The following is a 17,373-nucleotide window of genomic DNA, read 5'->3' on the forward strand; positions in this document are numbered from 1 at the left end:
TCGTCTACATGTTACCTTTGATTTGTAAAATCTCTATATAATATCAGCTACCCAAATAGCTTGTACACTAAGTGAAATGAAATGTGTAAATCCCACCCAGTTAAGCATAAAAAGAAACGATAATTTGATTATTTGTTCAATTTCGTTAGCAATAAGATGCTCACCAAAATTTGATATCTTAAAAGGTCACAAAGCTCTCAAATACTGTGATGGTCAGCTACTTAAGTTGATTTGGTATTAACATGCTCCTGCCTGTAAGGTAGTAAAAAAGACATTATAACATCATTATTATCAAAATAAATAAAGCAGCCACTTTTCTCATCACACCAAAGACACAATTCGGAAAACAATTTCCGACATTTCTTGGACTTTCATGCAACAAACTCAACTGTACATTTTCGGGATAATGAGTAAAGTAATTTCTCATTTCTGAGAAGGTCACGCTGTCAGGTTAAGACTGAGGTCATGTTCTTGGCAAATGAAAGGTAAAGCTTACTTGGCCGCTGCGTACTAAAACCAAACTGGAACTTGGCTTACTAAGGCTACAGTATTTCACATTTGTAATTCCTTAATCTCCAAAAAACAAATATTTATTTGCTAATCCTCCAGAATAGACTCTGGACAGATATAATAAAGCATATCTTATGGTGTGACCTTGTATAAAATCAGTGCACTAGGCCTGGTGCGTGGAAAATATTTATTCATTCTTCGATAAGCCATGACATTACACCATAATCTTTCTGCAAAGCTGACCTACTAATGAAAAGAGAAGTGATGCCAGTAATGATTTACTATGAGACTATAGTCTTTACTAATTTGAAGCATGAAAATGCCTTTGCATAATAAACACCCGTTTTGCACAAAGTACAACTTTTTTATGGACGTTTTCCGTCACTTTGCTACTGACAAGAGTGACTCTGGACATTTCCATATGAAAACCAGCTTTGTTCAGGAATATGCACCATATACCCCAAGAGGCTTGCATCATTTTGGGAATACAGTGAATGCTATACTCTCATATTTTCTTATGTCCCACACTTTAATCTGCTTAGCCAATCTAATGAACATAAAGATTTTCATGCCGATAATAGAATAAGTAGATGAGAGAAAAGAAATTGCTATGGCACGAGTTCCGTGCGGGAAAACCTTAGGTTTACATTTGTACACAAGATCTTATTGAAAATATTAGTTAGAACTTTAGCTCTCTATAACATCTAAACCTACGTCATATGTGACTATAACCCCTAAAGTGCTGGTATTTCACATTCTGTGTTTCTGTTTTGTAAGCACTAAAAATTGTTGTTATTTATGCAGTTCACTAAGCAAAAAGTAGTGGACAGATAGTATGATGTTATGTTGATCAGGCATTCCTCACAAACCAATGCCTTGATAGTAGTTCCAAATAACTGAGGTGTAGAACACCCCATATCTTTTTACTAATACAGCAGTCACACATTTCTGCCCATAAAGTTATGATGCAAAGTAACACTGAAAGAAAAGTAATGCCACATAATTTGGTCCCTACGATCAGTAGTGTTATGTAAACTAACCACTTCAGGCAACCAACACCACATTGTACGTTTCTTGAAGCAGCGATTTAGAGATATTCAGCATTCGGTTTATGGCGAAGGGTAGTTCATTAAGACTATGGTAATGTAGGAGACGTTGGTATTTTTTAGTTTCTTGTGGCCTTTTAAGCCCATTGACCCAGTGGCCTTTGAAAACTTTTATGGTCCCGTTTTTTTAAGAATTTTGAGTGTTTTTTTTTTTTTAAGTTTTTTTATGTTATATTAATAAAAACAATTCTAAAATTTTGTAGTTTTCACTCTGGCCACTGAGCCTTACAATACACTGACACTTCCAGTTCTGTAGAGATCACTTCTCAGCAGTCCTCTCATTATCATCACAGGAAGGATTACAATGAAAGGTAACACCTCTATAAAGATAACACAGGATCCACTATTCATAATAGACTGACCCTTCCTGTTCTATAGAGATCACTTTTTAGCAGACATATCATTATAATCACAGGCAGGATTACAATGAAAGGTAACACTTCTATATAGATAACACAGGATCCACAATTGACAATAGGTGATTGACACAGCTCACCCCCTATCCCTTCCTGCACAATGACCTCTGCACAGGTCACGGAGCATGCCTAGAACACTCTCCCATACAAGTCCATGGGTCCCCTCCTGTGCACAGTTTCCCTTTGGTCCATGTGGCAGCTGTAAAGCATATCTCTAAATGCTGTTAAAACATGCACAGTGTAAAACTGGGAGAAATTTAATAATTTCATATTTTAATTAGTGTTGGAGGCTGTTGTCCAATTTTCTGATGAATATGTTTGATTATTTTTTTTTTGTAACACAGAAAAATATATGGCTTTCTTGACTAAAAGTTAAACAGTGGGCGGTCTCTGACATTCTGTCATCTACCACCCTTCAATAGATTACTATGTATATGGGTGAAATAAAACTTTGTAGTTTTGTTTGCGTAAAAATAGTACAGTGGGTTATATTTGTTGACATACACATATCCATATAGAAGCATTATGCTCAAGATATGAATATAGCTCAATGTTTGTGAGCTGTTTTGCTTGGAAGGATTTGAGCTGTAGCTGTGGACTTTCAAGGAATGTAGAGGAGTAAGGGAAGAAAAAGAAACACAAAGAGTGATGTCCCCTTGTCACAACTGGCTGTTCTCACACTAAACATAATCAGAACTTTGCACATATCTGTCCAGGAAACAATTTGCAAGTCACAAAAAAATATGGTCCTGGTTAACATTGAAAGCCTTTTGAGTAATTACCAATCACAAGAATAATAAGACATACATCACAACAAAGTATGGCAAGACGCTTACAGATGTATTTAGAAAAAGCTGAGATTACATTCGTTGACAGATGTCTTGATCACACAATATTTTCACGTGTTCTTCTGTTTAAATTATATGGTCCCCCAATGTTTTAAAGGTCAACTAAGAGTTCAACAAACTTCTGACATGTCATAATGATGGGGTCCGAGCACTGAGCCGCCCCCCCCCCCATCAATCGCTAAAACGAAGTGGCAGTAGCGCTCGTGTGAGCGCTGAGCCGCTTCGTTTCTGTTCGGCTTTTTCCGGAAAGCCGATGTAGTGGTGTACGGGCTCATAGACTTTTTGTTGAGCCCGTACATCGCATTGATTTCTGGAAAATGCAGAACAGGAACGAAGTGGCTGAGCGCTAAAATGAAGCGGCAGAAGCGCTTGTGTGATCAATCAGTGGGGGGTCTCAGTGCTCGGACCCTCACCAATCAAAACTTTTGACATTTCAGAAGTTTGTTGAACGTTTAGTTACCCTTTAATAGACTAATATGGTTTGCTAAAATGTGCCAGTGCACAAGCATAGATATACTGATCTGCAGTATTTAATTTGTAAGAAGATTCATTTACTATTATGTTTCCTTTTCATTATGACAGTCTTGATTTGTAATGGAAGCATGGCAGTTAATGTACACCAGTAGGTAACCATGATGCCTATATGCATGTCCCAAGTGTAGAAAGGTTAATTGGGATCAAAGAGAAGCAGAAGTACAAAAATACCATACATTCATAAAACACCACCTCATATTTAAAAGTTCGTGACTCATATAAGTAAATTTTTTAGAAGCTTGTTACGTACATTAATTGGAAAATCTGTCTTCACAACTTTACCCTTTGGAGAGACAATCCCTTTTGTTAGGGCCGATTTCACACAGCTGTAATAAAGCCAAATTTTAGGAGCCATATTAGAGCCACAATACCCATTCCCCCTGCAGTTCTACTGCACTAAAATTAGATCACCACACGGTTACAACACTGGTTAATTCAGTTATAAAAGTTATTGACCAAAGGAGTGTGCTGGTTTTACTGTTTATTCATCAGCTGGTACAATACAAAATGTTTATTTTATTTCCTGCAACTAGTGGAAAATGTGAACATTAAGCTTATGAATATTTTCTTATTTTGTAGGAAACATTTTGAGCAAATGGTGGCTTTTTTCAAAATGGCTTCTGGAGAAGAACTTGCTCGCCATCTTGTCAGTGTTAAATCAGATGTGAGACAAGTCATGCTTAAAGAATTTTATACCAAAAGATATTCTGAGGTGGAAGAACTTTACCCAAATCAAGATCCTTTAACTGCATATAAAACGAAAGAAAGTAAATATAAGGGCAAGAATAACATAATCAAAAAGAAAAGAAGAAAGAAATCTGTAACTACATCTCCAAATTCCATAACTAAGAAGTCTGTATTTGTGGATTTAGATAATAGTAGCAGTGATGACTCCGGACGGAAAAATGAAATTAATATGACAAAAAAAACTTGTCTCACAAACACCAAGAATGCTGAACGGTCTCTAAATACGTCCATGGAAAAGAGCAATAACTACCACGAAAGTAAACAGTCTCTTCATACAGACTTGGAAATGACAGAGCCTGGTACAAGTTTTTCCAAAGTAATCAACTATATCACAGAAGACCACTTGTTAAAACCCAAAAATCTGCCGCCGAAAATGAAGGCAGACTCTGTTTCCGACCTACTTGGTGACACATCTATACTGGATGATCTTTTTACCTCTCAGACTAATTATCGGTCTGCTAACCCGCCATTACCTTTCCAGTGTGACCCTGCAACAACCAGACCAAAGCACCGTTCTAAAGACTTTTGGGATATTCTTAGTGAACAAAATGATGAAAGTATCAACAGACTCACTGACTTGTCTGTAATTAAAAAAGTTTGTGAGACTTCAACTTTGCCTTCAGTGTCTGAAAAGGACAGCTGGAATGATTCACTTTGGGTAAAGAATGAAAAGTTCTTGTGGAGGAAGAAGGAAAATAAACAAGACTGACCTCCATATCGCATAGTTAGTATGCTGTTGTGTCGATTTATTGTGTAGCAAATTAAGCATGATTAAAGGGGCTTGTACACGATTTGATATAAAGGGTTTGTATTTTTCAAGGAACAGTGCCACTCTTGTATATGGGTGTTTTCCGGCATTGCACTGTGGCGTTCTTCACCTCACGCAGACCTTTTTTCTAATCTTTTACAACCCCTTCAAGTTCTGCCTAGGTCACTATCATGCAAAAACGTAATTGTGCTCAAAACATTTTGTTTTAGGTCTAAATATTTTCGTTTTGTGAAGTGTCTGAACTAGTAAGTCAATTTTTTATTTATATGGAGTCAAGTTTGTATCAAGGACCAAGCCTTTGGTCACAATTATTTTCATTGTTTTCTTTTTTTTTCTCAACAATTTTTTCTCTTGAGTTCTGTTTCCACTTTTTTTTTGTGTGAACTGCTACTCCTTTAGGTGTCCAAACTTCTATTTTTTTCAAGAGAATTTAATAAACACAAGCAGCATGTGTAGATTAAATATAGATTAAATTATGCATGGATGGTTTGACACAACTTTATTTTAATTTATTTTAGTTAATCTATTGAGCTAAATCATCATTCTTCTGAGGTATTATTACACAAGAACACAGTTAAAGGTTTATTTCCATCTCAAACACTTATGGCATATCCAGGGGATACGCCAGTAATGTCTGATAGATATGGGTCCCATCTCTGGGAACTGCACCTACGTCGAGGATAAGAACCTTTGTCCAGGCGGAGAATGAATGTAAAGGTAGCACAATTGCTCTACTGTTTTTGTAGCTCTCATAGAGCAGAATGTAAAGAGCTGCACCCACCTCTTTATTCCTTTTCCGCCTGAATGCGGCAGTCGCCTTACCAGGCGGGATGGGGGTTGGGGAACATAAAACCTGCATCTATCAGACATTTGTGGAATATCCAGTAGGTATGCCATAAGTGTCTGAGATTGGAATAACACTTTAATCCTTAGTTTGGTAATAGCAGACTTATTACTGAATAAGAAAGAGAATGGCCTTTGTACATCTTCTGTCACGCAATTATGAACTTTTCTGTTGACCATAAGTTTAAAACGTGAAATAATGTTGACTAACTCCCAAGCTACGCATTTTGTTTTAAACAGTCTGCTCTTAATATTCTTTTAAAACCACATCTTATAATAGTTGCTGCCCAAATTTATAGGCCCCCTAAATTTTAAAATCGCTGCAATTTTTTTATTTTAGCAAATTAGCGTGTGGCCATAGTGTTATAGAGGATATATCAAGAGATATAAGTTCATTTAAAGGAAACCTACCAGAAGTTAATTTTTATTGTATATTAAGAATGTGAAAATTATTTTTAAATAACTTGTTCAATGCAAAGATACAATCCTTATTAATTATAAGTCTAAAGCTATGTTCACATCTTTGTTAAAGGCTCCGTTTGGAGCCTCTCACAAATTCGGTTAAATTTGATAGTGCTGCAGGAAGTGCTATTTTCCCCATCAATTTGGCGGAATCCGACAGACTGGATTGTAAGGGCTAGTTTACACTAGCAGATTTCTGCTCCTAACGAGCGCCGATCGACAATATAACAATCGATTGGCGCTTGTTAACAGGCCCGCTGATGCTTTCTGTATGGGGACGAATGATCGTTAATACGATAGTTCGGTAACCATCAGCTTGCAATATTGTCAGCCGCACATTTCCTGTTTACTCAAGGAGATGTGCTGCCAACAACCATGATTTTATAGGCTGCACAACGATCTGATTAGCCATCGAATAAGCCTTTGCTCGTTTGTCAGCTGATCATTGCCATGATTACGTGAGCCAATAATCGGCCGAACGAGCATTTTCATAAACACTTATTCCGCTTAGCCCGTGTAATTGGGCGTTAAGTGCAAGACCTGGCTATGCAGCGTGTTTTCAAATATGCAAATGTGAACAGAGCCTAATAGTGCAACAAATACATCAGTGGTCCCACATCCACAAACATTCACCCACGTTTGCCGCTATTGAAGCCACATAGAGAATAACCACTGTTTCGTTTAAATCTACACTAGGTCTTGACAGCACCGCATTTAACTAAAATCAGAATGGGAAAATTTCTTGAGTTAGACCATTCGTTTGCAAGCACGTAACTTCAAGGGATACTTCATCATAGAAGTATGATATCAAAGAGGGAAGTGTTGAAGTTCCAACACAAATAGTTCTATTTCAAGCCCAAAAAAAAAAAAAAAAGACTTCATGGCCCCTGTATTAAAATCCTTGGCGTTCCCTTCATACAATATCTTGGTGGGGGCCAATATAATATAGCTAATTAATATACCATCAGTGCTTATAGTGAGAAAACCCTTTCACACACTTCACATTTTTATTATACCCTTTGTGCTTGTATCTCTGTGACTGTTCCGGTTTCATTTTTCCTATTATGACATTAATATAAAACTAGCATGTAATGACTAAAAAATTGTATTTCAAATTGTTGACATGAATGTAAGTACTTTGTTAAAAAAATGCTATTGTTTATTAAAAAACGACAACACCTCAATTTCATAGAATGTCGCAGTTTTTTTTGTTATAAACGAACATTTTCTGTCCATTTCAAAAGAGAAATGGAAATCTATATTTACTTCAACATCCTTTCATCAGTATTTGGGAATGTTTTATCCATCTAACAGTTTATTACTGGAAATAGGTGTAGCGGTATTATATATAATAATGCCACTTTAAGACAGACATTTTACCTGAACCTCCCACAGTTCTACTAAGCAGAACTTCGATCACTTAGGGTTCTATGGTCTTTTTTCCTTCGTGATGCAGTCAATCCATAATAACAATTCCAATTGGAAGCAATTGCTTCTGAGACGTACAAATCTTTAGTGATTTTAGGGACAAAGAACTGATCATTTAAGCCACTGTAACGGCAGTGTGATCTGTAGTAACCCCTTTGATGATGACATGACATAAAAATATATATGAATATATATAGAGAGATGACATTAAAAAAAAAAAATAATATATAGCACACAATAAATGGCGACAGAAGCCACTAAATATAAATAAATATGCATTACTGCTAAATCTACTTACAATAGGGAGGTACTTAGCGCACATTTTGATCAAATTGTGTAAGCCCACCTGCCAGGACAAGGTGACCTCTATGAGGTGGGAACCTACGCTGCACGTACACCCAGAACTGGGACTAAACCTACATATATTCTTGGGGATGGCTGGAACCAGCATTAAACTAATTAAAATCACCCAGGGCAGAAAATGGAGGCAGTTACTAACCCCACATATATGAATCGCATAAACAACACAAAAGTTTGAACAGCACATTCCAACAAAATGAAACAAAACGTGTATACAGGTGCAAGAACACCTGTCACTGCAAATTTATACAGCACACAAGAAAATGGCGACAGCACTCTGCAGACACTAATGCCACCTAAGCCACTAAATATAAATAAACATGCATATATATATAATATGTATATATCCATTTGAAGAGAAACAAAATAAACATTTATTATCGCAAATCATTTTTGACCTATTCATACGTATTGTGGTTGTGGAATGGCTGGTAATCATCAGTGTGTCTGAGATTATTATTAACCGTATGTCTGTCTATAGATATCTATATAAAAAATGTTAACTGCATTTTATTGTTTCCAATTAGACTAGGGTCATGATTTACACTAGTCTGTTATGTTTGTCTGTGTGCCATAGATTGTGTAATAGTAATGTTTTGTTGAATATAATTCAATATGGGATTATATGTGTGGCGCTATATCTGCTCTATCTGGTGAGTTGTGTTGGGTGGAATAAACAGCTAAAATAATTTTACTATTCTATGGTATGCAAAGTGAATTTCCCTATATCTTAAGTTATGAAAAGCAATATAGCAAAAAAAAAATTTAGGTGATGTTTAGAAAGTGTACGATAGTTATAGTTCATTTGGATATGTCAATAATTTCCCAGTGCATGCCTATGCCAGAGAGACTTTTTAGAATCCACAATAGTAAAGAGTGGTCCGGCACACGATCCAAATAAAATCAATGCTGCTTTATTGTGTCAGATACAAAGAACAAATAAAATACCCAGGAAAGAAAGCTCTTCCCTAGGAATTTTATTTGTTCTTCTTTTAGTCTGACACAATAAAGCAGCATTAGGTTTATTTGGATCGTGTGCCGGACCACTCTTTACTATTGTGGATTACTATCTACCTCTGACGTGGAACCTTTGTCCGAAGCACCGATGTCATTTCAACCTGGTGTCCTGGATCATATGTATGATGAGCGGACCAATACTTTTTGTATATATTAGACTTTTTAGAATACCATAAAGAATGGACCACCTATAGTTTACACAGCTATATAGTTATGTTTAGGAATCCTATTCATTTTGTCAGTGGGCTGGGTACAGGATGTTTAAATGTGGGGTTAACTTCATACGAGGAGGAGGCATTTGTATAATTTGCTGTTGAAATTACTCGGTAAAAGCACACCAATCTTTCTGATGTTCTGACATGTCTGAACTGTGGACAGAGGAGACCTACAGCATTTGTCTATGTGATGTGGTGCTAGAGCTTGTGGTCTGGACTGAAGCCCAGAATAAAATCATCTCAAATCTGATATGTACATTTTAAATTAAGGATAGCAAGTTTACTCAAGCTACACTTTGTCTATCTGGAAAAATGACATTAATCTATTGCAACACAAAACTTCTACTTGAATGTTTCCATGAAAAATCATTTATCACCGTGTACCTGCTGATCGTAGCACTTATTAAATAGAATAGATCAACTGTACCGCAGTTTAATTCAAGTATTAAGACTTTGTATTCACAAGACATAAATGACTAATGTCTCAGCTTAAATCCAATATGAATAGCTCAACAGGTTTCTCACATATACAATAAAGGTAGGCAAATATGCAGTGTTATTTTACTAAAATCTGAAATTTCACATGGAAGTACTTGAATAATAGAACATCGTTTCTGATAGGAAAGCACTGAGGAATATTAGCACCATATAAAAAAAACTTTGTTCATTTGCATATTTCTTAACCCTTTCCCGACTTATGACGAAAATGAACGTCATGGTCGGGTATTAGTTCCCTCACCAGGACGTTTATTTTCGTCAATATTTCAAACTATCACTCTGTGTATACACAGAGCGACAAGTCCGCGCTGCCAGCTGTCCCAGACAGCTGACACAACAGTCTTGCCCGTCAGCGGACCATCTTCATTGCTTTCGTCAATTAACCCCTTAAATGCAGCGACCGATTGCGATCGCCGCATTTAATGGGTTTGAAGCATATCGGCAGTCCCCACTAAGTGATTGTGGGGGCTGCCGGTGCTTGTTGTTGCAATCGGAGGCCAGACAATGGCCCCCGGATTGCCATGTACGGAAGCCTAGGAGGAGCAGCTTCTGCTGGTCCTCCGAGGCTTCCTGTCAGTGTGACTGTCACGTCATAATGACCGTTAGAATACATTATACTACGTGTGTAGTGTAATGTACTCTAGCAGCGATCAAAGCTGCAAGTCTAGATGTCCCCTAGTGGGACAAGTAAATAAAGTTAAAAATAAGGTAATAAAAATGTTTTAAAAAAAGTATAAAAACAAAAGTTATAAGTGACATAAACAAAAAATGCTTTTTTTTCCTATAATAAGACTTTTATTATAGGAAAAGAATGAACACATTAAAAGTACACATATTTGGTATCACCGCATTCGTAACGACCCCAACTATAAAACTATAATGTTATTTTTCCTGCACGATGAACACCCCAAAAAAAATCAATAATAAACTACGCCAGAATCGCTATTTTTTGGTCACCATCCCTCCCAAAATAAAGAATAAAAAGTGATCAAAAAGTCGCATGTACCCAAAAATAGTACTAATAAAAACTACAATCCGTCCTGCAAAAAACAAGCCCTTACACCGCTTTATTGACTAAAATAATAAAAAAGTTACGGCTCTCAGAATATGGTGACACAGAAAATATTTTTTTTATAAATAAGAGATTTTATTGCGCAAACGCTGCAAAACATAAAAAAACCTATATACATATGGTATCGCCGTAATCGTACCGACCCGCAGAATAAAGTAAAATGTCATTTATAGCGTACGGTGTTCGCCGCAAAAAAATAAACTAAAAAACATTGTCAGAATTCCTGGTTTTTGATCAGGATTGCAAAAAAATGGAATAAAAAGTGATCAAAAATTGCATGTACCCCAAAATGGTACCAATGAAAACTACAGATTGTCCCGCAACAAATAAATCCTCACACAGCTCCGGTGGTGAAAAAATAAAAAGTTCCGGCTCTCAGAATATGGCGATGCAAAATGTCCAGAGTGTCCAAAAGCAGATAAGAATGGGCGCCATTTATCAGTGTGACACCGGCCACATATCTATGAATTATTATTTATTTACCGCATTATTATACCCTCTTATTATGCCCTGATGTACTCCGCACAGCTTACATATGCCCCCACATTATAAACTGAAATACCAGCAAAACCCCAAACAGAACTACTACCAAGCAAAATTACGCTCCAAAAGCAAAATGGCGCTCCCTCTGTTCTGAGCCCTGCAGCGTGCCCAAACAGCAGTTTGCTCCCACATATATAGAATCACCATACCCGGGAAAACCCTCTTAACGTTTTATGAGGTATTTGTCTTAAGTGGCACAAACTGGGCACAACATATAATGCACTAAAATGGCATACCAGCCTGTGCATTAACCCCTTTGCGCACTATGACTTAATTGCACGTCATGGTGCGGGGGTTGATGTATGGAGCCGGCTCACGTGCTGAGTCCGCTCTATAAGCTGCGGGTGTCAGCTGTGTATAACAGCTGACACCCGGGACTAACGGACAGGTACAGTGATCGCACTGTTACAGAAGCCTGTTAAAATAACAATATACTGCAATACATTAGTATTGCAGTGTATTGTACCAGCGATCCAATGATCGCTGGATCAAGTCCCCTAAGGGGACTAATAACATTTTAGAAGAATTAAAGTTGTTAGTAGTGAGAAAAAAAAACTTTTCCCATTTTACGTCTAAAGTATGGTCAAAAAATTAACAAAATTGGTATCGCTATGTCCGTAAAAGTCAGAGCTATTACAATATACCATTATTTAATTCCCACGGGGATTTAATAATTTAAACTGCTAAAATCACTGTTTCGTTTGTCACCTTAGCTCTCAAATAAAAAATTAATACAACTTTTTAATCACTTTTTATGTACCAAAAAATGGTACCAATAAAAACTACAGCTCGTCCCGCAAAAAATAAGACCTCCCACTGCTCAATTAACCAAAAAATAAAAAAGTTACGTCTCTCAGAATGTGGTGAAACAAAACAATTTTTATTATAACCAATAGATTTTTCTTTGTAAAAGTAGTAAAATATAAATAACTATATACATTTGGTATTACCGTAATTGTATTGAGCCGCAGAATAAAGTAAAGTTTTCCTTTTTATCGCCCGGCGAAAGCTGTAAAAACTAAACCCCAAATTTCAGCCCGCAAATAATTTTTTTCAGTTTCCCTGTACATTTTATGGTACTTTAAATGGTGTCAATAGAAGCTACAGCTCCTCCTGCAAGAAATAAGCCCTCACACCACTCTAGTGATGGAAAAATAAAAAAGTTATGGCTCTTGGAAGGCAGGGAGTGAAAAACGAAAATAAGAAAGCATTCATTATGAAAAAAACGTATGACCACATGTGGGGTATTTCCGTAAAAAATGTTTGGGTTTTTTCTCCTTTATCCCTTGTGAAAATGAGAAAATTCAACATTTTAGTGGAAAAAATGTTGATATTCATTTTCGTGGCCTAATTCTAATAAATTCTGCAAAAGACCCAAGGGGTCTAAATGCTCACTATACCACTTAGAAAAATTCCTTGAGGGTTTTTCCAAAATGGGGTCACTTTTGGGGGGTTTCCACGGTTTTGGTCCCTCCAGTGCATTGCAAACGTAACATGGCACCGAAAACCAATCCAGCAAAATCTGTGCTCCAAAATTCAAATGGCGCTCCTTCCCTTCTGAGCCCTGCCATGGGTTTGATCCGCAGTTTATTACCACATATGGGGTATTGCCGTAATCAGGAGAAATTGCTTTACAAATGGTGGTTCTTTTTTTTTCCTTTATTCCTTGTAAAAATTTAAAATGTCTCTGTTTTTTCAGAAAAAAAGATTTTCATTTTCACAGTTAATTCCAATATATTTAGCGAAAAACCTGTTTCGTCAAAATGCTAACTAAACCCCTAGATAAATTCCTTGAGAGGTGTAGTTTCCAAAATGGGGTAACTTTTGGGGTGTTTCCACTGTTTTGGTCCCTCCATGGCGTTGCAAATGCGACATGGCACCATCCAGCAAAATCAGAAATCCAAAATCCAAATGGCGCTCCTTCCCTTCTGAGCCGTGCTGTGGGTCCAAACAGCAGTTTATTACCACATATGGGGTATTGTCGTAATCGGGAGACATTGCTTTACAAATGTTGGGGTGCATTTTCTTCGTTATTCCTTGTAAATATAAAAAATGTCTGTTTTTTCATAAAAAAAAAGTAGATTTTCATTTTTACAGACTAATTCCAATATATTTAGCGAAAAACCTGTGTGGTCAAAATGCTAACTATACCCCTAGCTAAATTCCTTGACAGGTGTAGTTTCCAAAATGGGGTAACTTTTGGGGTGTTTCCACTGTTTTGACACCACAAGACCTCTTCAAACCTGACAAAGTGCCTAAAATATATTCTAAAAAAAAGGGGGCCCAAAATCCACTAGGTGCTCCTTTGCTTCTGAGGCCTTCTGTGGTACAATTTTTTTTTTATTAGAAATGAATTTCTGCAAAAAAAATAAATTTGTAAATTTCACCTCTACTTTGCTTTAATTCCTGTGAAACGCCTAAAGGGTTAAAACACTTTGTGAATGCTGATTCGAATACCTTGAGGGGTGCGGTTTTCAAAATGGGGTGATTTATGGGGACTTTCTAATATATAAGGCCCTTAAAGCCACTTCAGAACTGAACTGCCCCCTGTAAAAATAGCCTTTTGAAATTTTCTTGAAAATATGAGAAATTGTATTAAAACGTCCTAAAAAAATAAAAGGATGTTCAAAAAAATGAGGCAAACATAAAGTAGACATATGGGAAATGTTAACTAATTAATATTTGGTGTGGTATTACTATCTGTTTTACAAACAGATACGTTTAAATTTAGAAAAATGCGAATTTTTGCACATTTTTTCAGAAATAAATACCAAATTTATCGACCAAATTTTTTCACTAACAAAGTACAACCTGTAACGAGAAAATAATCTCAGAATCGCTTGGATAGGTAAAAGCATTCCGAAGTTATTACCACATAAAGTAACACATGTCAGATTTGAAAAAATCGTCTGTGTCCTGAAGGTCAAAACATGCTGGGTCCTTAAGGGGTTAAAGTAGAGTAAATAGAGCATGCATGTTTATGGGGGAGATATAGTAGGCAGACCACTATTTAATGTGTATGGCCTTCTTAAAGGGATTTTCCTACCTTAGATAGTGATACATTTGGCTGGGGTACGCTTTCACTTTCTAATCAGTAAGGGTCAGACTGCCGGACCAGTGCAGAGAATTTTTTCTCTTCCCAAGCACGTTCCCGGACACCCACAACCGGGAGCGCTGTTGTGTTGCTTTCACAGGATGGGGGGTCCCAGATGTTAGGAATAAAGATATGCCATAACAGTACAATGCTACACAGCTTCTACCGAAATCCCGGCCGCCTTACCACTTAGTCTCGGCCTGAAAGTGGCAGCCAACGGCCATCTCACCTGGTGGGCTCGCAGTCTGGCGACACCTGATATTGAGATAGGTTCGGGTTCCAGAGCTGGGAGCTTCATCTATTTGACATTTATAACATATCCTATAGATATACCATAAATGTCTGGAATTGGAATACCCCTTTAAAACAAATAACTTTACCCAAAGAATTTCTCCAATTGTTATCACTAAAATATTAATGTAACACAATAGGTCAAGGCTTGAAATAACATAATAACACTATACTGTGATGTTATTAATAGGCATGTGGATGTAATGAATGCCTGCTCAAAATTTTTAACAGCTGTACGTGTAAACCGTGACTACAATAACAAACGAATAGAGAAATTAAATTTTTTTGTGAATGGAACTTTTTTAGTTCAATAGCAATCTAAATGATATACATGTGTTTTAAATGACCTTGTTATTTAGTTTTAGGATTAAGCTCACCATTTACTATTGTCCTACGATTTTAGGCTGATGCTTGAATCAAATGTAAGAGGCTCTATGTCAGCCATTAAATAGTATTCTTACCCAATCGGTAACATCTAAAAAAAAATAAAAAAATTTACATTATAAGAAGGACCCAGTGATATTTTTAATCAATAATATAGGTTAGATCAGGAATGGATTTTTTTTTTTCATGTTAATAGAAGCTATTTTAAATCCCAGCTTGGTAACCGTTATCAGTTTGTTTCTGTCTAAAATATTCATTGATATATAGTGTTTTATGAGCATGTCCTGGTTTAATGCAGAATAAATATATATTTTCCTTGGGTGACTGACGAAGTATAATTACTGCATTCATTCCCAGCCAGCAACCTTGGGAGTAAACCATACTTTAAACCGCCACAGACAGATCCAAACCACAACGCGGTTGGAATTTTTGGGGGCTTAGTGGTGCATGGGAGACAGGGTCACAGCTAATTGTGTCAGGAATTATATCATGGTTACATTATGAGCAGAACACACAAATCACAAGTATATTATCATAACAAATTAAGCTTCAGGTAGGGGTTCTAATCCATGTTCATTCATTATTTTAGGTTGAACTTTCTCTTTGTTTGACAGTCATAATCGTAAAGCAGGTAAATCATTACTCAATTCTCTACATTTTTCCAACACTTTATATATCATCCATATTGTAATTTATTCTTGTTCAGCATAAGTAATAATCATTTATCATGGGGATAAAAGTAAGGAAATTACCAATTATGGTGAGTGACGGATTCATAGGGCTTGCTTCCTACAACTAACTCCTTATTTTATATGGTTAAGTCAGGAGCATTGGTGGTTGAATATCTGTTGTCTTGGTTATAATCATAAATTCTAATTAATTTACATAAATCTTGATTAGTAAGACAGGAGAAATGTATTACCATACGTATAATAAATGTGGTAGGAAAGTGACTCAAGTGAGACAGATTTTCTATGTTCTAATAAAGCATAAAAAAAAGCAAATATTTCCCATTTAAATCTGTTCATTTTCCCAATATTAAATATTAATTAATCAAATACAAACACACACAGCCACCATCTTAAAACCGCTGACCGGAGAAGTTAATAAAATTACTTATCTCATTACAACGTCAACTGTTAAAGTGAGCAGTCAGTTCTTGAAGTTGATGTGTTGGTAGCAGGAAAAATAGGTAATCATAAGGATCTGTGTGACTTTGACAAAGGCCAAATTTTGACGGCTATATTACTGGGTCACAGCAGCTCCAAAAATCGCAGGTTTTAATGGGTGTTCCTGGTATGCAGTGGTTAGTACCTAACAAAATACGTCCATGGAAGGACAAACCGTTAATCGTCAAATAGGTCACGGTCGCCCAAGGCTCATTGATGAGTGCGCGGAGTAAAGCTTTGCCCATCTGGTCCCAACCCACAGAAGATCTACCTTTGCACAAATTGTTGAAAAAGTTAATGCTGGCTATGAAAAAAAGGTGTTGCAACACACAGTGCATCACGGTTTGCGTTTGGTGCTGCATAGCCACAGACCGGTCAGAGTCCCCATGCTGACTGCTGTCCATCATCATAAGCCCAAAGGGCACGTGAGTATCAGAGCTGGACCATTGAGAAAAGGAAGATGATGGCTTGGTCTGATGAATCACATTTTCTTTTACATCATACATTTTATGGACGCCAGGTCTGTGTGCGTTGCTTACCATGGGAAGACATGGCGCCAGGTTGCACTTTGGGAAGCAGGCAACCCGGTGGAAGATACTCTGGGCAATGTTCTGCTGGGAAACCTTGGCTTCTGGCATTCATGTGGATGTTTGTTTTATTAAATTCTTTATTCGCTTACACAAAATAGATACATTTACATAAAAAATTATAAGTAATTCTCATTTACTTGCTCCCTTTTTTCCACCACCCCCCCCCCCCCACCACACAAGGAAAAAAAAAACAGAACAAAACACAAACTCCCATCCTCCCTCTCTTTACCACAACTACCTACACATTTACAGTCAGTAAATACTGCACGCATGAGCCGCGGAGTATCATCCGCATTTGCGGACTGTGCTTACAGTAATAATTATAGGAGTATGGTGCCTAAATGTGAAAAATTTCCAATATTTTCGGCTCATTTCTACGGCCCAGACACACACACAAAAATATACGAGAAGGTGTCCGTGGCGATAGAAATGAATGTCCGTATTTTAACGGATCCGTAATTGCGGATAAAAACTACG

The 17,373-nt window shown here is 36.9% G+C and overlaps 1 protein-coding gene across 1 annotated transcript in view; it reads left to right on the forward strand.

Annotated features, from left to right (window-relative positions):
* The window catches only part of ERCC6L2 (ERCC excision repair 6 like 2), a 147,465-nt gene extending 140,073 nt beyond the window's left edge, over positions 1-7,392 (forward strand). Inside the window, exon 20 of the mRNA XM_075828821.1 lies at positions 3,994-7,392. Coding sequence (XP_075684936.1) covers positions 3,994-4,870 — 877 coding nt within the window. The 3' untranslated portion in view covers positions 4,871-7,392. The remainder of the gene's footprint in view (positions 1-3,993) is intronic.
* Positions 7,393-17,373: the final 9,981 nt, after the last annotated feature.

Source organism: Rhinoderma darwinii, chromosome 1 (assembly GCF_050947455.1).
Source record: "Rhinoderma darwinii isolate aRhiDar2 chromosome 1, aRhiDar2.hap1, whole genome shotgun sequence".
Classification (NCBI taxonomy): Eukaryota; Metazoa; Chordata; class Amphibia; order Anura; family Rhinodermatidae; genus Rhinoderma; species Rhinoderma darwinii.